Source organism: Prionailurus bengalensis, chromosome C1, assembly GCF_016509475.1.
Source record: "Prionailurus bengalensis isolate Pbe53 chromosome C1, Fcat_Pben_1.1_paternal_pri, whole genome shotgun sequence".
Classification (NCBI taxonomy): domain Eukaryota; kingdom Metazoa; phylum Chordata; class Mammalia; order Carnivora; family Felidae; genus Prionailurus; species Prionailurus bengalensis.
Genome location: NC_057345.1, coordinates 20054912 through 20080941, shown reverse-complemented (window position 1 = coordinate 20080941; position 26030 = coordinate 20054912). Strand labels below are relative to the sequence as shown.

The 26030-nt window shown below is 46.2% G+C and overlaps 1 protein-coding gene across 2 annotated transcripts in view; it reads right to left on the bottom strand.

The window, feature by feature from the left end:
- Positions 1 to 26030, bottom strand: part of ARID1A (AT-rich interaction domain 1A) — a 69847-nt gene that overhangs the window by 9869 nt on the left and 33948 nt on the right. For both annotated transcript variants that reach the window (XM_043574152.1, XM_043574153.1), the window contains exons 5-11: positions 7399 to 7639; positions 7027 to 7116; positions 6298 to 6465; positions 5287 to 5599; positions 3823 to 3968; positions 3616 to 3725; positions 2190 to 2399 (exon numbers count right to left, since the gene is read on the bottom strand). In XM_043574152.1, coding sequence (XP_043430087.1) covers positions 2190 to 2399; positions 3616 to 3725; positions 3823 to 3968; positions 5287 to 5599; positions 6298 to 6465; positions 7027 to 7116; positions 7399 to 7639 — 1278 coding nt within the window. The remainder of the gene's footprint in view (positions 1 to 2189; positions 2400 to 3615; positions 3726 to 3822; positions 3969 to 5286; positions 5600 to 6297; positions 6466 to 7026; positions 7117 to 7398; positions 7640 to 26030) is intronic.

Genomic DNA, 26030 nt, shown 5'->3' with positions numbered 1-26030 from the left:
CACCATCAGATCCAAACCCCTTTCAAGGCAACAATAAAAAATCAGTTTTCAAAAACGGAGATGTGGTACTGTCAGCCACCACTCTGCCTGACTTACTTTTGTCAAACTGGAGGTTTCTGGGTTTTTCTTTTCTTTTCTTTTTTCTTGGTGTGGGGCTCTTTGCACATTTTACATTCTTGTGCCACTGCTGCCCTCCTTCTCAGTGACATGTAACTAACTACAAGCCCTTCCCTACTAGTCACTATCCTGATTGTTCAGGAGATGCTTCAGGCCCTATAACTTCTCTGTGCCTTCCCAGCAGCTAACCTACCCTTCTGCCTCCTTTCCTAAGCTTCAGGACACGCTGACCAAGACCATGCCCCATTCCCTACAATTAGACAGTCTTTCTGCTCTAGCCAGGCAGGCCTCCTTCTTCATGCATTCTTACACTTATTCATCTACCTCAAAGGCTGGGAACACCAGCTTTCCAGTCCTAACCCATAACGGAAGTTCAATATGTTGTCATATCTACTGACCTGGTACCCGTGGTACCAGAGAGAAGAGTGATCAGAAAGCAAAGAGAGGGACAACCTAGATGGCGGGGAGGTGACCAGAACACTTCCCTAGAACAGGTAATGTCTGAGATGAATTCTGAAGGTTGGAGATGGTGTTGGTCGTGTATATTCCAGACTCTCTATTTCCATGCCACTTAGGCCAGTCAACTGGAATGGTCCCTTCCTCTGCCTAACACCCTACTTAATCCTTCACAGAAGCTCCGGACTCATTTTCTGCCTTCTTGGAAGCATTACAGACTAGCATATAACAGCGCTATTTCTCCTCTGAACCCCGTCTTTAGCGTTCAATTACATCATAGCGCCTAAAAGGCTGGCATTCTCTCACAAACTGCAAGACAGGCGCAGGCTTCAGGATTCCCTCTGTACCTCATCCTACATCATTTAATGAATCCAGAAGCCCATTCAATCAAAAGCGTGCCAAACCTAAGCCAACGACCCCCCCACCCCCCACCCCCGACCCCATCCCCACAGGCAGGAGAAGCCTGGCTAGGAAAACTCAACGCCAGGGATAACAGCGGGAATGAGCCCAGGGTCACCTCAGAAGCCTGCTGTGGCGTTGCTTCCCACGCCAGTTATGTGGCAGTGTGCACGTGTCTTGTTTTGTTTTGTTTTCCTTTGTGGGGGAGGGGAATAAAGCCTGAAGGGAGAAGGAATTCATAACTGACTGTTGGCTGGCTTCATTCCAATCACTTTCTTTTCTGCTGGTGACAGCTGTTTTCCTCTTCTGATTTAGAAGGTTTGGAATACATCTCTCCCTGCCACGCCTCCCCCGGAGCTAAGCCACAAACTCAGATCCAACAGCAGGCTCCTGATCTAATGACTACGTAACACACATAGGAAAGTTTGCAAGGCACAGCATTGCCTCAACTGTGTGCCTCATGGGCTGAGTGTAAAGCAAAACTATAAGGTTTCAGAGCAGAGGCAGGGCTCAGGATGGAGTTCAGTTCAGAGTTTTTCAGCAGAAATGAATCCATTCACTTAAATATCCCATACAGAGTAACTAAACAATTTCCCAACCTACTTTGTCCTTCATAAACTATTTCTACTAAATAGCTCCTGAAATCCCATCTTCACCGGGAAGTTTCCAGGAGTGAAAGGGTCAGCCACTACTATGGCTACCTGGGTACCATCTCACAAACCAATTTACGTGGCAGAAATCTTGCTGTAAGCTTTACATATTATTTCCAGCTTTAGACAATCTAGCAGGATACACACTATCCCTACTTTACAAATAAGAAAAGTTAGGACTCAGAGTGGCCATACACCTTGATTAAGGTGACATATATTGTTAAGTGGCTAAGGAAGAATTCAAAACCAGGCCCATCTCTCCAAACCATGGTCTTGCTTGCAATGCCAGACTGCCTCCCATGGAATCAGAATGTCCACATTTTCCCTATCTTTGCACCCCAGTGAGACCCTAGACATATGGTAAACTCAATGCTAATACTTCATACTAGCCAGGGAGGTCTCAGCCTCCTGCCTATGGAAGCCCCATGCTTCCAGTCTATCAGTATGTGCCTCAGAGAGCAGGAGACGGTGACGTCCCTGTGGGATGCTTTGCACCAGGTGAAGCCACTGAGCACCTAGAGAGAGGCTTGTTGAAACCACAGGGGAAGCCAAGTGCTAGGCACTCACCTGAGTCAATCCACCAATCTCCTTCACAGACACATAGAGGCGATAGAGGTCCAGAGGTTTCCTACCCACAGCAGGCAGATTTGTCATGCCCATGGCCTTCTCCTCCGTGAAGGCCAGATAACGGTCCACCCACATCTTCCTCTCAGGCTCACCACCCAGCTCATACAACTTGGTGATCTTCTCATTGGTTGTAGTAGAAGAACTGGATTTCTGGAAGGGGCAGGTCAAGATTCATAGGAATCGGTCAGATTCAAAGCCTATGCTAAGGGTCTCAGAAGTCCCTTGATTAGAGTAGTGGTAAAGCTTCTTATTCTGGGGTACCTTGCATTTGCAAGGTCAAAAGACCAAATGAGAGCTAGAAATTCTTCCTGTAAAGGAAGGAAGCTAACACTGACTATATATAATGCATTGGGTGCTATGCTAAATGCCTTTTCATATTAGGTATTATAAATTATTCTCCTCTTCAAAGATAAGGAAGCAGGCACATGGAGGCCATTCCTAAAATCTCATAGTTTTTAAGCAGCAGAGCTAAGTGTCAAACCCTTATCCACCTCACATCAATGTCACTACTACTCCGCTGCTATCACCCAGGAGCCTAGGCATGCTTTTATACACTGTTTCTGAGAATTCAAGAAACTCAAAACATGATCTTGAGACAATGGGATGGACTAAAACAAAAAGAAACTTCCTCCTCTCAAGAAAGGAAGGGTCTCCTACGTGCCTGAAAAGGCTCTGGATGTTAATTATCCTGTCCAAGACAGGAAGATGGCTAAAAGGGTCTGAGAGCCAGAGGTGAAGGTCCACAGGAGGTGGCAGCTGTAGATTTTTACTTTCCCCTACTTTATAAGATGGGGAAAATGGGGTATGACAAAGGGCAGAAATGTTTCAAATGACTCAAACACTGAGCAGGTCCCCAGATTGCCACATAACCCATTAGATAGCACACTCAGGACCATCCTACAGGGAGGCCAAGCAAGGGCCCAAACCCCACCTGCCTCATCTCCTTCTTTAGAGAACCCAGGGCACCAACCATTCCTACTGCTCTGAGTAAGGTCCAGGAAGAGAAGAGGAACTAGTTGCCTATGGCACACACCACCTATCAATGCATGAGGACAGGGTGCACAGTTTCACAGAGGGCATTACAGAGAATTCTACACTGCTGGCCTGGCACTTCCTCTATAACAGACAGCTGTGAGAACGCGGTGTTATTTACATCAGGACCCCTTAGGCTAACTGAAATCTAATTCCATGAGCTATTAGCCTGGGAACCTTCATGATTAGAAGAGGTTAAGAGCAGCCTTTTCTGAGATGATCTAATCCAGGTCATAAAAGACTAGAGAATCTAGTCACCCTCTTTTCTTTTTCCTTCCTATCACTGGAAAGCATGGGACAGAGAGCTGAGAGGAGTCAAGATATAAATCATTACCTTGGATTTGGATTCTGTCTTGGGTGTCCCATCTGCCTTGTTGTTCATTTTGGTGGCTGGAGTTAACTTGACGTCCCCAAGGCCCATCATCTCTGGGCTGGCTGCCATCCCTATAAAAGAGGGGAAAAAAATCTCAAGTCCAACAAGCGTGTGACAGGAAGATCATTCTAGACGAAATTCCTGGAGTGAGCAAGGACTTGTACTTACCTGCTGAATTGTTGGCCATGGTTCCACCCATGGGATACGGGGGTCCCTGAGGGTTGATCATGCCAGCCATACTATTAATCCCTTGCCCATAGGGAGGTCCTGTTCCCATCATGCCTCCCTGATTCATATTGGGGTAGCCTGGTGGCCTGAGGAAGAAGATGGAAAGTGTGAGAGAGAGAGAGAGAGAGAGAGAGAGAGAAGACACTGAGCTTCACACTTGGACCTGAGCTGAATAGAGTTTGTGAACCAAGATTATCTAGTGAGGCTTATACAAGGAAAAAGTTTATGGGTTTCTCAAACCAAAACCATGTACCACCTGACCTAGATATTCCCATCTTCTACCTCCCACAAGAAGTTCTAAGAGGGTTCAGGCTCCAAACAGGACACAGTAAAGCTCAATTTTAAACGATACAGTACTTGAAGAAGCAAGTCCTACAGTGTCTCTCTTTAAGTACTGCCTCCCTCTAAGGCACCTCCAGTGTCAAAATGTGTTTCCGTACAAGGACCTTCTGTATGGCAAAAGGCCTAAATTAAATGCTCAACTTTACCATTCTCTGTTATGTCAAATCCCAACCAAACTGGACCCCTCACAGCATTGCACCTGGATGGACCTACTGCAAACCCTATGGTTCCATCATTCTTCAAAGTACTATCAAACTCACCTCTTTACCATTAATCACCCTATTCTACCTTAGTTCATCAAGATTTCCATAAGACAAGAGTCACTTTAAGAACTGTAGCCACCAACAATGGAGTGCACGGACAGAGCCTTCAAAAACTAGTAGAATCATATTCACTGAAGTCAACAGCCACCAAATTGAGTGGCCAAGGAAGAATGGATGAATCTTCAAGTCATTAAACCAAATCACATGAGCTCTCTGCACTTTAGTACCAGACTCAAACACAAAGAACCATACAGAACAGTAGAAAAATGGCAAACCACAACCCTGCCATCCTCTATTTCTCACACTACAGATCCAAGTCATGTGTATATTAAAAATCCTTTTGGAAACCAAAAAACTAGATTGACACAAGAAATAAAGAAACTCTGAAGACTTATTTTACTCATCAAAATAATCTATGTTTACATACAACATCAGGTCATATGAAACTTGATACCAACTGAAGACGCTTAAGAATCAGCACTTTGGATCCTGTGTCCACCCCCCCACCCCGGCTCTCTCTGCCCCTCCCCACTGGTTCTCTTGGTTCTCTCTCTTTCTGTCAAAATAAATAAACTTAACACACACACACACACACACACACACACACACACACACACACAAAGAACCAGCACTTTTGTTGTGTATTTCACTGTAAGGAAACTCAGTTTTCAGAAGAGCTCTCAATAAAATACATATTTACCAAGATGACATGGTTTAGAACCAGAAGTGTCTCAAGAACCTGAATCACTTTACAATTTATTTCCTTGTGCTGACACTCTCTTCACTTCCCAGACCTTACCTGTTTTGGATAGAGTTGGCAGCAACATGCATGGCGACAGCAGTTTCTTGAGTTTTCCGGTTCATGCCCCCTGGTGGGGGACACATCCCTGACCCAACCTGAGGTGGCATATTGGCCATGTTAGGGCCATAAGGCCGGTTGCCCATGGAGGCATGACTCATTCTCCCTGGAGGGAGTGTGCCATAAGGTGGGATGCCAGGTTGCCCATGCATCTGACCTCCAGCACCCATAGGGTTCATGCTTCCAGCCATGCCTGCACTGGGGTAGTTAGCATTGGGCAAGGCATTATAGTTTGGCTGCCTGGGGTAGCCTCCTGGGAGGGAAAGAAGAAGAGAAGACACAGAGATTTGGTTAGTGACTCACTAGCAACTCCCAAATCTTGCTCAGCTCTAAAACTCCAAAGATAATAAATGATGGGAATCACTCAATATTTGGTCTGGTAAGACCAACTTCATGGCAGCCTTCACCCCATTAAAAAAAAAAAAAAAAAAAAAAAAGGTGGGGGGAGGCCAGGAGCATACAAAGGCAGGCCTCAGCTGTCCTCTCATCTTAAAGACAGTACACAGCACAAAGCAAGGCTGGCTGGCTGGCGAGGCTAGCTTTGTTGCTATCCAAGCCCTTCAACTCCCGGAACTCTTTCCTTTCTACGTGCAAAACCTGCATTCTCTCCCATGCTCTGTGTAAGACATTCAGTTTTACATCTGTCCAGGGCTCATTTTGAGCAAAGATATATTCTATAAGGACTAATTTATTTTAATTACCATTAAGTGTCTGTGCCCAGTCTTGGGTTAAACACCTTCTTCCCGTTTTACAGATGAAAAAAAGGCTCAGAGACTTTCCACTATTTTAGGGCCTGGCTATGTAAACATAGACTATTTTAGGGCCTGGCTTTGGTGGATTTAAAACAAAGGGCAATCCTACTCTTGCAACCCAGATAGTAGCGTATCAGACAAGGAACTGTTTTCTCCTCCCTCCCACCTGTATGTACTCCTAACTGGGCAATATACTCACCCTGTGGGCCGTACTGACTCCCCTGGGGACCATAGCTCCCCATGGAGTTCTGCTGGTAGGAGCCCATGCCTGTGTGCATCTGTCCACCCGAAGGCTGACGCGGAGATAAGGCCGAGCCGGGCTGGGGGGAACTGTACTGGGGCATCTGGGGGTTCCTCTGCATGTAACCTATTTGTGGGTAGTGTCCATATAAGTTATTACCTCAATACAATGAGAATAAATGCGCTCCCTTATCACAGGACTTCACCATCTACATTTTCTTTAGCAAATACTTGCATGAAGTCTCTTATGTTATTTGCTATATAATTAGGTGCCCTTTTAGGGACCCTCCGAAGTAACATGGCCATTAACCAGGGCATGCCAACTGTTTCTATTAAATGGGGGTTGAAAAGACAAACAGCAATGACAACAAAACGGTATGTGATTTGAAGGGTAAAGATTTGATGCCGAGTCTTCAGTATTTGCTGACCAAATTAGGTACAATGTAGGGAGGAATCCATCAGAACACAAACACTGAGAAACAAAGACTGGCGGGGTGGGAGGAGTGGTGCATGCACAGTGGAACATAATTCTGGAGCCACCAACATGGTTAAACCCACTCTAACTTCACAATTTGCTGCTGGGATTGTCCTAAGCTTCCTGGTCATACAGCTCTCCCAAAGCTATTGCACAGGATAATCAAATGGCTCCCTTAGACCTCTGCACCTCCTTGAAAGCCCAGGGTCTCACCTCGATCTTGAGCAATGCTCGATTGATTCATGGAAGGATGCATGATGCTGTCCGACTGGCCACTGGGTGGCCGAGGTGGCATCTGGTTGCCTGCTCCAAACAAAGAAAGAAGCCAATAGTGGCTAAGCCTGGAAATTCTAGCTCAAAGGTCATTTCAGAGAGAAATGGCTCCTGGGAAGGCCAATACCAATACCACCTCCCAATACCACATACACAGAGGGACCCAACCAAGGGGCTCCCATCTCTCTTCTTCAAATGCTGAAGGGAAACTTTGCGGACATGCTCTCTGTGGCAGTGGAAGGCTGGGGCTCCCTGATATCATTGGGGACTAGTCCCCTTTCCCTCTCCCCAAAGTCCAGCATTTGAGGGTACCTGGCACTGCAGCAGGCGAGAGTGGTCCTGAGCGAGACTGGGCAACACTGGCGGGAGAGCCAACAGGGGACGGGGAGGGGCCTCGGATGCCAGGCAGGTGAGGGGAAGTATGAGGAGAGAAAGGAGACTGAGCTGGATTACTCTGCTCTCCTTGGCTGCTGGAAATCCCTGATGTGCTCACTCCAGGGCTCAGAGCTCCTTCTGTCCCCATGGGGAGATCGTCTATTGAACCAGACAGATCCTGAAACATACACACAAGGACATATATTAGCAATATTAGGCAGAAAGACTCTTCTTTCAACAGTCGTACTATACGGTTAACATCTTCCTTAACCAACCAAGAGCAAATACACTGCACACGTTATATAGTCCTGATACTAAAGCTTACAGATGGCAAAGTCTATTCAGAGCCAGATAGAAAATATTTTAGACTCTGTGGGCCATTAGCATTTGTCACAACTACTCAACTCTGCCATCATAACGCAAAAGCATAATCAGATAATACATAAACAAATGGGTGTGACTGCGTTCTTTTTTTTTTTTTACTCTTCCCTAGCTGTGTTCTAATAAAACTTTATTTATATCTATAAAAAAAAGTAACTAGCCCATAAGCTGGAGTTTGCTGACCCATGGTCTATCTACCAGAAGCAGATCATCTAGTACTTTCGTCTTCTTTCCTGTCCCCAACATCTATAGTCATAGGAAAGCTGCTCTTTCAGTGAGCCTTTAGTTCTTTTCCAATGGGGAAACTTTATAAAACACTGCCAGGATGGCACCAGGAGTTGGCTACAGTTCCCCTCTCCATCAGGTTATTATAAAGTACATTTACCAAGGACACACTTGTTCCAAGTTACCATACAATAAACTTAAAGTGTAGGAGGTGGGAAAAAGATGTATTGTATAGGAAAGACAATTCCCTTTCTGCCAAGAAGGTCTGGGACTATATTCCTAACAAGTGGCCCACAACAGGGATGAACAAATGTACAAATGTTTACCAACTGAACAAATTCAGTTTTTGTCCTAGCTTTGTTGTTGTTGTTTAGTGAGAACTTGATGTTTACTGGGGGGCCTTGCTTGCCTTGAATTAATCAGTAAAGAGTTCACTCTAGGTCAGTAAACTCCAAGATTGGCAACCAAGAGCTCAATATGAAAAATATTCGCCACAGCAAATGCACCGCCGGCCCCAGCCTCATTCTCTAGCAATACCACTGGTTCAACACCACACATTAACTTCAAGCTGGGAACTAACTGTATCCTGAAGAAAGGATGAGAGCTTTGGGTATGGGCTCAGGTCTGGGAAAACTCTTAATACTCAAATGGTTAAGAAAGAAGTTCTCTTAAAGAGACACATCTGAAGAGAAAGGAGATCCAAAATGGCCTGATCTAAGTCTATTGCTACTCCCACAACAAGCTCATCCTGGAAAGATTATTTCGAGATGAGTCTGATGATAACATTGAAGGACAGAAGGTACCTCTTAGGCTCTCTCCCAAGTATCCAGGTTGGTTGGACCTTCTGCAAACCATGGGTTACTTCACTAAGCTGGGAACATTTCTGCTGAGTACTGTGTGAACAAAGCCTGCCCTCAACGCAAGGCAGGCATGTAGGTATGCATTTGTGGATGTGTCTAGCTCTCCAGTGTTAGCTCAGAAAGTCAGAAAATTCTAGCTTTCCTCTAAGCAGCAGACCTAGAACACCATAGCATGCTTTAAATATACAATTAGAAATAGTCCCATCATGGACGAGAACTCAAGAAGGCCCTCCTCTAGGTAACACCAGAGTGTCTTCCCTTCCAAAGGAATAAAGTACCTGTAGCTATAAAAAGCCCTGGGTTCATTCCAAGAAAGGAGGATTCCACCCCCATGTTGAGGGCTAAGCTATACCAGGGACAGCTGGCTTCTAAGCCAAAGAGAATAAACTCAAAAGAGGCAGCAAGAAGACAAGAGGAGCCAACTGTGTAGGCCTTGAAAGCCACCTGCTAGGCTCTGGTCTGTATCAGAAACCACAGCTCAATGCTCTCTTTTACAGGGGCCAGTAGGTTCCCTCAGCATTCCTTCCCTCAGTATCCATTCCTTATCAATCTGCCAGCTTCTGGTAATAAGAATTACTTGCTTGCAGAAAAAAGAAATCAGTGTATTTTGAAACAGAATAGGAATCAAAGGTCCATCCATAAGAACTTGGCTCTTTTCAAATGGCTTTGAAAAATTAACTGTTTTGGGGTGCCTGGGTGGCTCAGTCAGTTAAGTGTCTTTTTTTTTTTTTAACATTTATTTATTTTTGAGACAGAGAGAGAGCATGAACAGGGGAGGGTCAGAGAAAGAGGGAGACACAGAATCTGAAACAGGCTCCAGGCTCTGAGCTGTCAGCACAGAGCCCGACGCGGGGCTCGAACCCATGGACCGCGAAATCATGACCTGAGCCGAAGTCGGACGCTTAACCGACTGAGCCACCCAGGCGCCCCTTAAGTGTCTGACTTCTGATCAGATCATGATCTCACGGTTGGGGAGTTTGAGCCCCGTGTCGGGCTCTGCGCTGACAAGCCCAGAACCTGAAGCCTGCTTCGGATTCAGGGTCTCCCCGCTCTCTCTGCCCCTCCCCAGCTTGTGCTCTCTCTCATTCTCTCTCAATAATAAATAAACTTTTTTTAAAATCTTAAAAAAAATTAAGTGTTTTGAACATTTTTCTTTTTAACTGAGTAAGTAAAGCATAAATATTCTCATGATAAAAACAGTTCCAACAGTACAGGTAAAGCCAAAGTCCCCTTTTGCTCTCTTTCTGCTGCCCTCAGCTGAGGAACCCTGCTCAACTAGGTGCATATCCTTGAAATCTTCCGAGGAACTCGTGGGGGGGGGGGGGGACCCAACAACAACCCACCAACCACTGTTATATAGGTCGGGCAGGGCCTATGGATGCTCCTTCAGCCACAACTTCTGTTAAAAAACCGGGCTCTCCACAGATCCACAAGTGAATGTTCTAGTCCTGCTGAGAGGTCCCAGGAGTTGGAAGAAAACATCAGCAGCCCCTGCAACAGGGCTCTCAGGACCCTGGAGGTATCTGCAGTGGCAGTGTGGTGGCTTCCTTCAGAGACACACTGAGGAGGGCTGTCAGTTTTGGTAAAGTACCCTGAGCTCCTTGGAGAAAAAGTGCGAAATAAACCACTGTCAACAGCAGCCCCACGTGGGCTGGGATGCCTGGGCACAGAATAATAGTAGGGAAGGAAGCAGCATTAATCTTATCTCTCTGATTTGGTTGGTTTGGGGCCAATCTCTCAAACTGTCATTTTCAGCAGATGGCAACTGGTCAGCATGGGGGTAGTTGATTGGGGGAAACAAAATTTTTTTTTTTTTAAGAACCCAAACGTTAGCATAGGAAGAGACAGATCATTTCCCATTTGAGCATGTATGATGTGCCAGGCACTTTATGGAATTCCTTCATTTCCTACCACTCTTGGAAGCACTCCCGTTCACATGTGAGGATGAGCACGCTGATGCTCAGAGGGACTGGGTTACATGTCCAAGTCATCCAGCAAGTAAGTGGCAGAAACGAGATTGTGATCCCAGGTCTGCTGAACTCCAAAGCCTATGTTCTGTCTCTCTCCATTACGCTGTGATACTGTATGGACTAAGGGGAAAGCCCCACACCTTTGTGTTAGGAGACCAAGACCTAGCGCTTGGCACTTATCAGTTATGGCCTTGGACAAAAGCTGGCAACAAGCTGGGCTTCGTTCTCTCAGTTATACAAAGGAGGACTGGACAAATCGGAGTCTGTGGTACCCCTGGGGCCTATGCATGAAAGTCCACTGGCACCATATGGTTGGGGCCATATGGAATATGCAGTTACCGGCAGTAACACCCTGGAATGAGAGATATGACAACACATAAGCAGTGTAAAGATGTAAGATGTATCTATCAGTCCCAATGGCTAATCACAGCAAGTGTGTTTATTGGGAATTAGGAGGGACTGGTAGGGGAGGAAGACTCCGAAGGGGAGAAGTCTCTCCCCTCTATCCACATGGACAGATAATGCTCTGAACTCCATGTCCTTTTATTGCACGGGACACACCTCTGCTTTCTACCCTACAAAAAGCCAGTTTTTCAGGTCTTTTGTTCCACAAAAAGCCGGATGTCTGGTTGTTGAGTCAGACCTCAATGTGCCGAACAAGTTCGACTTTCTACAACACACCTATCACACAGACAAAGTTCAATCAGCCTAAGCCCCTATTCACCCTGGTGGGGGCCACTTTTAGCATTTCAAAACTCAGGGTCTCAGTTCTTCCAAAAGGGCCCACCTAACAGGTACCTTCCAGGAGGTCTACTGAAAGAATTGTAGCAATGCTCCTTAAGTGGAAAGATCTCTTTCCCTGGGTTAGCTATCTTCCAAGCATAATCCTGCTGAGAGATGGGAGGTAAGGATCAGCCCACTCAGTGCCCTGCCAGTTCCAAGGAAGCAGCAGGGCCAGGGAGAATTTCCTCACGTGTTTCCAACGTGTTTCATGCATTTTATTGCTCATCTACCATGCAGATCAAAAGCGCTGGAGCAGGTCCAAGTATTTCACACAGAATCTCACACTCCAGGCTGGCTACAGCCCCGAAAGCCTTCGTTTCTTCACTTGAAATACTGCCCAATGTTATTTTGGGATGTGACCTGATAGAGGAAGCCCATAGGGACTCCATGACGATAACCGTTCCAGCTGTGATTGGTTGCCCAGCCCCAGCAAGTGCCAGCATGGGTTTGTCAGGCTCTGCTGACAAACAGAACTCGGCAGCTAACACCTTCTCTTCACACCACAACAAAACCATGCCTGAAATCACACAGTCCATACCTCACTGGGGGGTGTGTGGGGGGAGGCCAGCCAGTGCTCTCACAGGAAGGGCTGCAAGCTCTAACATGAATTGGCTGTCTGATGAAGTACATTTTCAAAGCAGGAAGATACCAGATCAGGGTTAGAGGAGGGGGGGGGGGGGGATTCAAACAATCTCCTGACAGAGCCTGAGGATGACATCAGTTCGTTTTGCTGCGCAGATTAAATAACATCAACAGGCAAGTCTGAAGTACAGGCTCGTGGAAATGCTCAGATTCAGGGTTTTCTCTCAAATTTGGCTGAATCCTTGAGAAATGGAGCTTTTGTTAACCCCCAGATGGAGTTCTCGTCTTCTTTCAGTTGAGGAGTGCTTTTGCCAAGTTGTGCAGACTACTGGCGAGGAAACCACCCACCAAGAGAACCAGGTAAATCCTATACACATACTTACAGGGTGTGTATGTTGGGGTGGGGGTGGGGGGAACCTTGAAATTCAGCCACATTCACTTAAATGACTTTTCCTTGAATGAAAATGCACAGCCTGAAATGACCAAGTCTGCACTGGCATTTGTCAAGAGTTTTTCCGGCAGCATACCTAACAGATCCATGGCCACGGCGGGAGGCTGCTCCCATGCTGGAGAATGGGAGGAAATCCTGAAGAACACAGAAAAGGCTGGGAGACCCGACTCTTGAAGAAAGGCAGACAGCAGGGAAGGAGGCAACAGCCTGGACAAACTTCAAGGAAAATGGAGTATGGCAAACTTAATCATATAGGAACTACTTAAGGCAAGTGAGTTTTGGGGGAGACCTGGTTTTTCATAAAGACTTCCTTAAGCAACTTAATTGTCAAGTGTCAGGGGAAAAGAAGCTACCTCAAACGCTTCTAAAAGATATTCAGTACAATAAAGCTTCAGTTGTAGGTTCTCTTTTCCTCAGTATTTGCTAAATGGAAGAAAGGGTGATCTGACCCACCCCAGACTGGTAGGGATTCCAGAGTTACAAAACTCTGCCCTTGTTCCAATGAGTGGTCAACAGTCCAACAGACGAGCTGCCATCCCTGCCCAGAGAGCAGGCTAGCTGGTGGTGGCTGAAATGCCAAGAACGAATCAATACACAGAACAAGCTGCCTCTTAATCCTGGTGGTACTTTTTTTTTTTTAATTTTATGTTTATTTTTGAGCGAGTGAGAGAGAGCGGAGGAGGGGCAGAGAGAGAGAGAGAGAGAGAGAGAGAGAGAGGGAGGGAGGGAGAGAGGGAGGGAGGGAGACACAGAACCTGAAGCAGGCTCCAGGCTCCGAGCTGTCAGCACAGAGCCTGACACGGGGCTCGAACTCACAAACCACAAGATCATGATCTGAGCCGAAGTCAGATGCTTAACTGACAACTGAGCCACCCAGGTGCCTCATACTGGTGGTACTTTCAAGTCAGGGGCTAAGCAGGGATTAACAAGGTGAAAGGAAAGGCAGAGAGGCTGGCACCATCGTTTTAGCTTAGGACCAAACACCATCTCCTGCTTGAACTACACCCACTGTTTGGAATGGCAGAAACTGCTCTGGGAAAGGCTAAGAGAACTTGATTTCCTACCTAACCCCTACCCCAAGTTTCCCAAAACCCCCCACTGAACTCCCTCACAATAGGCTATTGTTCTGGAGATAAGGGGACATTTCTTCCTGGTACCTTCGGGCTGCCAGGTGGGGAATGCACAGTAAAGGAGAGTCAGAACTCTTCTGGTCTCCAGAATGCTTTTCAGGAGCCCACCTCCACAGGGAAACCCCCTATATATACACTTCAGAAGTCATAAATAAAGCTCAAGGAGACCAAATCTCCAAATTCAAAGGATGCTGGAAAGAGGAATAAAGCAAGTCTCCTTGTGGGAAGGGAAGCACAACTGATACAAATATGGGACTCTCGTGTGTCTAACCCTCAGGTACATGGCTGACTCACATTTAACTCTCGCAACCGTCTTCTGATGCAGGCATCCTCCCCATTTTACCAAAGCGGGAGCTCAGAAGTGAAATGACTTGCCCAAGGACAGAGAGCTATTAAACAGAAGCAGTGGAGTTCAAACCCACAGCCCTCTGATTCCAGAGCATGCACTCTTTCTACTGTAAAGGGGAAGCTTGCCACCATGAGAGGCGATGCTCCACGCTCCACAAAAAGCCTGGCGAAACCCGTCTCTGGACATGCTGAGTGCCTACCTCCATGGTTCTAACAAGTTAACCTCACTAGGCCTTGCCTGGCTCCTCCGTAGAAGGGAAGACTAAAACTAGCTAAGCTAGCTCTACTAGTCTGCAATGCCTCACACTCCCCTCGTTCCTAGCCGCTCTTCCTAGAAGAGACCTTCCTTTCTAGACCTTCTTTCATGGCTTATTTCAAATCAGCCCTTTCATCTAGAACTCTCTTAATTTAAACTTACTATTGCTACACTAAAGGGTATGGTACTTCTTCTCACCTCTGGGCCCTTAGAGGGGTACTTAATGTACAGGGGGTAGGAGGAAGGACAGTGTGACTGAGACTCCAGGGAGACCAGCAGGAAGTTGAGTCCCATGAAGGTATCTGGTCTCCACAGGTATTCATACTGCATGTGCTCTAATAATGTTATCAAGCACAGGGGTGTGGCCCAGAGAGAGAAGTCAAAACATGCCTGGCCTCTAGATGGCCTCATCTCAGGCGATTTCAAACCCTCACCCAGACCTGCAGGCAAGCAAGCTTCAACCCCCTGACCACAGCTGTTCTCCAACAGGGGGGCACCAGAGCTCTCCTCTCACACAGCCGGGTGGCCCATTTCCCAGCCACCAGAGAACTGGGTGGGAAAACCAATTACTTGAAGCTATAGGTGCAGCAACTATGGACTAAAATCATTTATTTTTTTGGCTTGGAGACTTCAAAGATAAGAATAGCTTCGTGGGGACAAAGCCTACACAGTCCCAGCACAACCTCTCTGGCCCTTCACTCTCACCCCGCAGGCGATGCTCAGAGTCCCTCCAAGGGTTCCCCTTGACCCAGTGCGGCAAGACTGATAGCACTGTGTTGAATCTGCCTGTGGGACCAGAGCAGGACCAGGCTATACCCTCTTATGTTATTAGTAACCAGAAAAATGTCAGGCACACAAAAGACAACATGCTTCATAAATGTTACTCAATGAACCAATCTACTCAAAAGCATCCTCTTTAGACCCAGTCTCTCTGTCTTCTCTCTTTCGTTTAACCTTCACTCCCACAGTAATCCCATACCCGACCGAGCTCTAGACCTCTACATGGAGGGAGAGACTCTTGGGTGCCGGCATCAGGGGAATGAACTCTCCTGTCTAAAACTGCCAAGTACAACCCCGAACAGGCCCTGGCCACTTGGGTAAGAGCTCTTGATAGAACTGCAGTGCAGAGAAGGAACGCCTGGAAAGGAGGCTGCCGGGAGGCGGGGCTCTGTGTCACTGGAGAAATTTCAATCTAATTACAAAAATACAAGAACCTGCTGTTCTAATCCACCTCAGCAAAATCTCTTGAGGTAGTTCTGACCCTTTGGGTGGGGGCCGAGGGCGTTTCTGAGGTGAAAAAGGGGGGAAGAGAGACTGTGGGGCTGCCTGCACTCCTGCGGCGGGAGCCCCTGCAAACAGCAGCCTGGGCCACTGCAGCAGCCATTGATTTTCCAGGGGTCGATATTCTGCTCCCACAGATCTGCTCGGCTAGAGGTTTAATCACATTGAGTGCTTCTGTTCAACATCTCCCCTGCACTTCCCCCTCCCCAAACCAATAAAACAAACACCAAACACAAGGAGAGCCGGCAATGGGTAGATGGCATTCCCCACAGCTGCCCCCCCCCCCCACAAAAATTCTAAATACCAGCTCCAAGGGAGCCAAAACTACATGGGTAGTCCACAAGAAGCTGCAGGGACAGACCCACAGGTGCCAGAGAACCTTTTAACCCACTGCCTGACACTCCCATATAGACTCTTCTAATAATCCCAAGATTTTATATTAAAAACCCGGGGCACCTGGGTGGTTCAGTCAGTTAAGTGTCCAACTTTTGATTTTGGCTCAGGTCATGATCTCATGGTCCTGAGATCGAGCCCCATGTCAGGCTCTGCGCTAACAGTGAGGAGTCTGCTTGGGATTCTCTCTCCCACTTTCTCTCTCTCTCTGCCCCTCCCATGCACACACTCTCTCTTTCAAAATAAACAAATAAACTTAAAAAAAAAAAAAAAAAAAAAACCAAACCCACAAAACTCCAGTTTCCCAACTTGTGAAAAAAACAGATCCTAGAACTCCCATAGGGTAACGAGCTAACTTGTTTTCCAATGTGTCACAGTCCCCACCAGGCCTGTATAATACCATGTTACCTACCTGACCAGCCTTTGGACACATACCCCTCCCCTGAAAAGGCTTCTTTCTCACTTGGGCCAGGAGAGAATGTCTTATCTAGTCAGAAATCACCTCTTGGCCAAAAAAGTACAGGGTTTTAAGGGTCACTAGCTAACGGACTCAAATCTGAAAAAAAAAAATGAAACTGGGTCAGAGCTGGGCCTGAGTTAGAGCAGTCAAGAACAGTGCATATTTATGGAATAGGGCTGTTCTAATCCCAGCAGGAAACAAGTGCTGTAAAGTTTGAGAAAGCAAAGAAGTTAGGAACTCCCTACTTTCCCCAAGTTAAGCATTTCCTGTCAGGAAAGCCAACCACATAGACCTTGTTCTACCATGATCATCAGCTGAAATCCTAGAACTTGAGCAAGGAGCGGGTAGGGGAGGGAAGAGCAAAGAAGCACAGAAAAGAAGGCAGAGTTCTAGAAAGGAGAAGTGTTAAGGGAGAGGTGCCTGGGTGGCTCAGTCGGTTTGAGCGAGTTGACTTGATTTCAGCTCAGGTCATAATCCCAAGGGCGGAGGCTGTGTGGAGTCCGCTTAAGAGTCTGTCTGTCTGTCTGTCTGTCTCTCAAATTAAAAAAAAAAACTGTAAGGGAGAAGGGGTGTGGCCTTAGGCTTCCACCTCAAGCAGAAAGCAAGCAAGGATACAAAGTGCATAACTAGGGAAGGCAAGACTGGCACTGTGCTGCACACAGCTTAGACCAAGGTCTAGGGAGCTCCAAGGCCTCCTCGGTTTGGTATTAAAACCCCCTAAATTTATATTTGCCAGTGGTCTTCTCTACCATGGCCTACTAGATAAAATCCAAAGATTTGGGGGACGATAGGGAACAAACAGATCTGAGAGTAGGAAACGGACAGCATCTTTACCCAGAAAAGACAGCCAGCCATCTATTCCAAAGGCCTGAAAACCAGAACTCTGAACATGGGGAGAGACACAGTCAAGTTCTGAAAGTAGAAGATGAGGGGGGGGAAACAACCAAATATTCTCTTTTTAAATTTAAATATTTATTTTTATTTTTGAGAGAGTGCGTGAGCACACATGCGTGCAGGGGAGGGGCAGAGGAACTGAAGCAGGCTCCGTGACAGCCCGAATTGGGGCTCAAACTCACAAACTGGGAGACCATGACCTGAGCTGAAGTCGGACACTTAACCGACTGAGCCACCCAGGAGCCCCACAACCAAATAGTCCTAATAACAGTTCTTCTGACACTGATCCCATTTATTTGGAACTTAATTCTTCACCTACCTTCCCCAGAATGTCAGGAAATTACCTTCACTTATCTCAGTAAATAATATTCAATATTCCTCCCACATGAAAGCTGGTCTTAAGGGACAGGTTCTCTGACTCTCAGCTTGAGCCTTCCACTCTTAGTTTCCACTTTCAACAAGACATGGCTTCTTAGTTTCCTTGGGAAAGGTCAAATGGGGAAGCAAGCTAGCAGCTTGGAGGTGAGCTATACCTCACGGAAATCAGAGACTATGTCACAATACCAGCCAATTCCATGCTGACAGCAGGTGGGGAAGAAAGAACAGGTTCAGGCTGTGGAAGTGGATGGAGCAAGAGAGTAAGCACCGGTCCCCAAAGGTTGAACACCAAATATCTTAGAAATATGAAGAAAAAGACAACAGAACTAATTCTATGCTTGATTTATCAGATATGTTAACACAGCTCCATACCCAGGGGTCCTCCCCTCTGGACCAAGTTTGCCAGAACAGATTTTCACTCTGGTGTCCGGTTGGAGGGGGAGGCCCTCATGGTTCTAAATTATAGTATTTCTAGGAAGACTTGGTTTATTTCTTATTTATTTATTTATTTATTTATTTATTTTTTAATGTTTATTTATTTTTGAGAGGGAGAGAGACAGAGTGTGAGCAGGGGAGGGGCAAAGAGAGAGGGAGACACAGAATCCGAAGCAGGCTCCAGGCTCCGAGCTGTCAGCACAGAGCCCAACACGGGGCTCAAACTCACGAACCATAAGATCATGACCTGAGCCGAAGTCGGATGCTTAACCAACTGAGCCACCCAGATGCCCCTCTTTTTTTTTTTTTTTTTTTAATGTTTATTTTTGAGAGAGAGAGAGAGAGAGAGAGACAGAGACAGAGACAGAGAGAACATGAACAAGTTGGGGAGGGGCAGTGAGAGGCAGAGACCATAGAATCTGAAGCAGGTTCCAGGCTGAGCTGTCAGCAAAGAGCCCGGTGTGGGGCTCAAACTCACGAGCTGTGAGAGCATGACCTGAGCTGAAGTCGGATGCCCAACCGACTGAGCCACCCAGGCACCCCCAACTTGGTTTATTTCTTGTCCAAAAAGCCCAACACCCCCCTTGCCCCAAGGACAGATGAGAAACAGCTTGGCAATCACACATCTGGGGGCTGGATTTCTGATTTTGTTGGTCTTTTTGGAGAAGGACAATGGCAGAAGCCAGGGCATGTACTTCACTGAGGTAATCATCCAAACAGCTTGCAGAACGTTATAAATGTACCAATGGGAGAGAAAGGGAAGTGGGGTGGGAGTGAAAGAGAGCCATGGTCACCAAGGCAACTGAGTTCATCCATATGTTGACTCAGGAATTGCAGGAAATTCTAGTTTTTGAGGTTTCTTCCTATCAGAATATTTCCTACATCTTCCTGGAGAGTAGACCTAAATCCAGAAGCTGTATAGTATCACTACCTTTGCCTAGAAATCTCAACCCCGCATCTCTACATACCTCTTCCTTCCTTTTCTCCAAAGAAGAGACTATGGTATTCTTCCTTCTCTTAAAGGAGTTGTTTTTTTTTTAAAACTGATCCTTTAGAGGAGTTTAGTAAAAACTCCTAATAGTAAAAACAGGTCCTAATAGTAAAAACACTGGAATGGGAGTCAGGAACCCAATGTTCTCATTTACTGAATGACCTTGGGCAAGTCCTTTACCCTTTCTGGGCCTTAGGTTCCTCATATGTAAAGTGGGGGTTAGGGGGAGGGGTAGTGTTTGTGTTAGTGTGGTGAATATTCTGTGGCCTAGCTCATGCTGTCTCCATTCTACTCTTTTCCTAATTATAGAGGTTAAAAAGCTAAAAACCGAATTTCCCAGAATCCCTTGTGGATGGGTTTAGATATAGTTCAGGTTCTCCTAATTAGGAGCAAACTCGAGGTTAGATCAAAGTATGGCAGAGACCATATTTCCGTCTCCTTCACTTGTTTCTGCAGCAGCATTTTGGCTTCCTCTTCCAGTAAACTGGATGCTGGTTCTGGCGGCAGCAGCTGCTCCTTCTTGACTCCAGCTCACTGATCCCTGGATAGCAGACTTAGGGCATTTAATCTGATAGTGGCTCAAAGGTAGGAATTTCCTTCTGGGGGACAAGCCTAGAGCATGCTTCCTCAACCTTCCTAGCAAGTTTGTAAGCCCAATTCCCTGCATTAAAGTCCTCTCTATTAAATATACCTAGGCCTAGGGTTCAGTGTAGAAACCACTTGATCTGACACAGGATTACCAAATGATCCCAAAAGAGTTGTTATGAAGGAGAGAGGAGAATAGAATTATTCACAAGGCCTACTCTCTGCTAAGCCAGCATCTTCTGGGGAAAATGGGCAAGATGGAGGAGCATTAGAGCATTAAAATACATTTGTCCAGAACAATCTCCTTCACTTCTTCCTTTAATTTTTTTTTAACAACCTCCCTGCACTTTCTCCCTCCCACTCTAACCCTGGGGTGGGGGTGGGGGTGTTGAACTGCTTACACAGGACAGAAGGTTGAGTCAGCATATGCTTTCTTTCCATCTCTATACTCTCTGCAAGCTATTACTCTGCTGAGGATAGCATTACCTGCCCAACCCCATATAAGTATTCTCTGGATTTTAGAGGGGGGAGGTTTGGGCTAGAAAGGGCTACAAAGTGTCTTTGGCAGCAGCAGGAAATGCTTTTAAGCGCCAGGTAAAAAAAAGAACCAGTCCTGACAACCCTGTGCAGCTGAGGAGTGAAGACAAGTTTGGCTGCAAAAGATCCCAGCTCATCTTCTTATAGCAATTTCTGGTCTAAGCAATGAGCCACCAGCTTCCTGTAGCAAGACTGGGGACCAACTGAAGAACAAGGTCAAATCCAACAGGTATAGTATGCTTGGTGGGAAGGAGGTACTTCCTGCCAGTCCTCCATAGGGTACTGACCCCAGGAGCCATCACACTAGAAGAAAGGCTCAGTTAGTTTTCAGACTGAAGTTGTTCCGAAGAAAACAAAAGGTACTAGCAAGAGGAATCTGTGTGAGACACACAGGCAGGAAGCAGAGCTGAGCCACCAGCGACTAGAATAGAAACAGGAAATGGGCCCAGGAACAAGCATACAGTAATGTGCTGCAAGCAGCACAGGCTCCGGCAGGCACCAGGCAGTATCAGGGCCGGAGCAGCGTGACTGGGATGGAGAAGCAGATTGGCTAGCCCTGCCAGAGAACAGGCGTTCTAGAGAAGGGGCGGCTACTTGCACATGGTACACGCCGCTCTGAGCAGTCTGGGCAGATATGACGGAGGGGGTGGGGATTTCCTTTCTGAGACTTTTTGAGAGCACCTGGGCTACAATTCAAGGGGAGCAAGCACACACAGTCAGATATAAAGAAAACAGGTCACCAACCTCAGAAAAGCCCAGCTTCTCTGAGTACCGAAAGTGCTAGTGGCATTTTTGTCAGCCCCTTGAAAATAAGCCATCAAAAGCCTAGGCAAAAACTGTTGGCCTGTTTCCTTTCACCATGAAATGTGACAAAAGGCAACACAGTGTAAAATTTTAATCCTTCAAGCATTCCAATTTTTTTAAGCCTTCAGAGGATTTCTGTCACTCCCCCCAGTAAACACAGATGACAAAACGCTGGCCCCCGAGCTCACATGGGCAGCAGGAGCCCAGGGCTGCTCAGCACAGGTGTACCGAGGAGCTGCCTCGCACAGGTGCTACACGCAGACCTGGTCCCTGAGCAGAGGTCCCAGGCCACCATGAAGAAATGGGGAAAAGTCCCAGAGAACGTATTGCAGCTAGGTTTTGAAGCCAAAGTAGGAGTTTGCCAGGCATTAAAGAGAGAGACAGGGAAGGTGACTGGGCAGTCATCGGAAGCAAGAAGACACTGGCAGGAAGGACTGGGAGTTGTGAGGAGTTTGAGGCACACCTGAGTGGCTGGGGACGAGGCTACACAGGTATGCTGGGAGCTGTGGCTGGTCCCACAATGGGGTCTGGCCTGTAGGCATGGAGAGCCAGGGCCCCCAAAGCACCACAAAACAACGGGTTGGTGGTCTTCCATTCCCACCCCACACACTCAGAGATTATTTACAGTTTACTGGACACAGTCAGTAAAATTCATGTATTCCAAAGTCCCCAAGCTTGACATTTCATTTGAAAATTTTACTCTCAGTTCTCAGGGTCTAACTCCTTGCTGCTGCTGCTGCTGCTGCTTCTTTTCTTTTAATGTTTATTTATTTATTTAGAGAGAGAGAAAGAGGCAGAGAGAGGCAGGAGAGACAGATTATTCCAAGAAGGCTCTGCACTGTCAGCATCGAGCCAGACTCAGGGCTTAATCTCAGGAACCATGAGATCATGACCTGAGCCAAAATCCAGAGTCAACCAGACGTTCAACCGACTGAGTTACTCAGGAGTCCCCCTAACTCCTTGTTTCTAAACCATTAGATAAATGAATCACCTGGGGATCTTGTTAACAGTGTTGGATTCAATAAAGCTGGGTGGGACCCAAGAACCTGCATTTCTAAGCAATTTCCCGGGTGATGCCTGTGTTGCTAGATACAGGACCACATTTTTTCAGTAGCAAGGCTCTGATTAACATCACCATTAATCAGGACACTGTTCTCTAAGAAGAAAGGCACAAACAGGGTTTGCTCCCATCTAAGTCAAGGGGAACAAAAGAACCAAATTTGAGTCAACTTCCCACTATTTGAGGCGATTCCCTAGTTGGTTACTTCCTCCAGCAACCCTGCGCCCTATCAATTTGGGCATGTTCCCTCTCCCACCCCTCCCTGCCCCCCCAGCTGCCCTTTTCACAACTCATCTGTGCTCCATGACAAGGAGGTCTGGAAAAACAGAAGTGAAATGGCAATTCTTTCAGGACAAGCCTGGTAAATGTTAAACAACAAAGGGGTTGAGGCTTCTGGTTAAACTTGAAGAGAGAAATTCAGATTCTCCACGCCTTTCTTCTGCTGTGTGGGATGCTAGAGGAAACATTTCATCTGAAATATCAGAGAGAGCTGGATTCAAATCCTAGTTCTGACCCTTAGTTTCTTCTAACGTAAAAAAGGAGTGGTTACTCATTACATTTCAATTCCTGCTCTTCTAGGAGGATTGGTATTGCCTATAGCTCCTTTCCTGGCCTCACTCCTACCATCTTAAGATCTGGATGCTACAGAAACAACGTAGTTCCCTCCCATTTCTTCTTTCTAGATCACTGTAACCCAAGCTCCCAGCAGTCTGACAGTAGTAAAACATGAGTGCTAATAGCTGTAGTGTTATTAAGTAAAGTCTTAAAAAGGGCTTGAAAACCCAGGTGATTAAAAAAAAAATCTGTACATAACTTAACAGACATTAAAAATCCTAATCCTATTCTCCACCTCATTCCCAGCATCCATAACCTCCATTCCTACCTAATGAGAAGGAACAAGTATGATCCAGCTCTTCAACACTGGCCTCTAAGACTTCTCCAGTCAAGGGTACAGTGTCCTTTGTGAGCTAACCCAGTGAGTGCCCTTGATGCCTTTTTTTTTCACAACTCTTGAGAGATAAGTCTGTTTACACCCTCCTAATATTCTGCCAGCATCTTCAACCTTCTTCCTATCTACAGTATACACATGCGGGTCTTCACATGAAGTGGAGGAATTTGGGCTGATTCAGCTGTCACCGCCCCCACCCCCCAACACCTTTCAAGAGTGTTCTTTACCTTCATACCTTTCCCTGAATTTCCTTTTCCTCCAGCCCTCAGAAACCAGGTCCTCTCCACACCTAAAAAGGATCCCAATAACCTGCTTCATGACAGATCCCACTTTATATTCCTTGAAATATAAATTCGATGTGGACCATTCCCCCTCGCCTTTGGCTTCCATAAATATGACACAATCCTGGTCCTACTCAGAGCTCACCAGCTATCTGCTGGGCGCTTCTACCAGATGACTGCAGGCATTGTCCAGGGCTCCATCTGACTCCTCTCTCCGTAAGCCATGGGCTGGGGAGGCCTCCTTCAGGCCACAGTTTAACTGTTAATCACTATACACACAGCTCTCCAATTCTATCTAGTCTCAGCTCCTTCCCAAGTTGCAGTCTCCTCTCTCCAACTAGCAACTCAGCATATGTTTTTGTCTTGTTTTTTAAGTAGGCTCCACACCCAACGTGGAGCTTGAATTCACCATCCTGAGATCAAGAGTAGGATGCTCTGGGTGCCTGGGTGGCTCAGTTGGCTAAGTGTCCGACTCTTGGGTTTCAGCTCAGGTCATGATCTCATAGTTTCATGGGTTCGAGCCCCATGCCAGGGTCTGCACTGACAGTGCAGAGCCTGCTTGGGATTCTCTGTCTCCCTCTCTCTCTCTCTCTGCCCCTCCCCCAACTCACACTGTCTCTCTCAAAATAAATAACTTAAAAAAGAAAAAACAAAGAGTAGGATACTCTATCAACTGAGTCAGACAGGCACCCATAAGTATTTTTTTTTAAGTTTCACTATATGGAACTTAACTTCTCCCCCAAAATGAGTTTTCCTTTTAACTTTTCCGTCAACGAGATCTTTCTCTGCACGCCCTTCAAGATCATTAAATTTTCTACCCAGTAGAAGCCACTTTCTCTCTCAGATCTATACATTTTTTCCTACATACCTCATAAATGGGACTAGTTGGCTATGCAAATGAGACAAAGGGGTACAACTCCACACCTCTCACCAGAATTTTTTCAACAGTTTAACTGCTGCCCTTGCTTCCAGACTCTCCCCTTTTCAAACCACACTATACACGAATGGATTATTTTTTATAACATTAGTTTTATCATGTTACTGCTCTAATTCCATATCTAGTCTGCAGGCCTGTAAGATCAAATCCAAATGGCTTACTTGGCCCACCAGGGTCCTAATCCCTTTAATCTAGCTTTCCTTCCTGTTACTGTCCACCCCCTGGAAGCTGGATCCTGACCAGCCCCCTAATATCATCTATACTATACCCCACCCCCACCTGGCCTCTGCTCAGGCTATACTATTCTTTTTTAACCACCCAAGTATCTCCATATCTAGGTCATTCTAAACTTCCACCATGATGTCTTCCCTCAACTATGTAGACATAAATGACCACTGACTTAACCAAACTTGGCAGTATCCATTATGACATTCAGGTATACATTCTTCTACCTGTTTTACTAATGAAACAGAGAAGGATCCTTGAGGGTAGCAACCATGTCATATTCAGAATCACAGGCTGCCTCAGAAATCATCAAAGTCTAGCTCTTGTCTAATGCCTGTCTGCCTTCTATAAAATGCCCACAGCAAACAGTGTGCTAGCTTTTACTCCAGGGACAGGAAACTTACTCACTTTTTTTTTTTTTTTTTTTTTAAATATTCTCATCCTCCAGATCACAAAAGAACTTGAATGTCACACTTGGCCTTAAACCTACAGGCAACAGGTAGCCAGAGGCTTTTAAAGCAGTAATGTTAACTTGCCAGATTTGACTTTTTAAGATGATTACAATGAGGACAGACTTGGAAGGAAAAGAAGTAGAACAGCTGGGAGTCTGGGGGGAAGACACTAGGTGAGAAGTAACAGGGGACTTAAAAAAAAAAAAAAAAAAAAAAGGCAATGGGTAGGACAGGGGAAACCAGATCCAAAAGCCATTTCTGAGGTAGACTGGGATTTGGTGGCCAAATTCTAGAAGGGCTTCAGTGATGAGTGCCACAGTGCGGAGAACTCCCAGGGTGGTGTTGGCAGTGCAAGGGATGCCCTACCCCAGGAATAGACTGCACTGAGCCCACAACTGTGGGCAGACTATTTCTCCCAAGTCTCTTTTCTCTCCACCTTTTTCAAGTCACAGCCTTCCCTCCAGATCACGAAGAGTCAAACTACAGTTTAAGTCACCACTGTTATTCAAGTTACCATTGTGGCTTCCTAGTCTTCTGATTTTTTTCTTCCCCTTTCGAAGGGCTACCTAAGCTCACTATTATTCAAGTATGGTTTTTAGAACTCTAGCACCACCTGAGAGCTTGCTAGAAATGCAAACTGTTAGGTCCCACTCTACACCCGAAATCTCTGGGTAGAGGTCAGTAATCTGTGTTTTAATTAATCTCCAGATGATTCTTAGTGCATGCTAAAGTTTGAGAAGCACTGATCTAGCTAACCTTTCTAGATCTGGATTTTCAATTCTATATCTATTTTCCACCGCTGAATGGAAATTGTATTCCAAGTAAAATTTCAAGACTAAAATGTAAATTTACAAATGTGCCTCAGTAAGAAAAAAAATTGGGAAGCATTCTCTAGGGAAACCACATACACTTGAATGAATC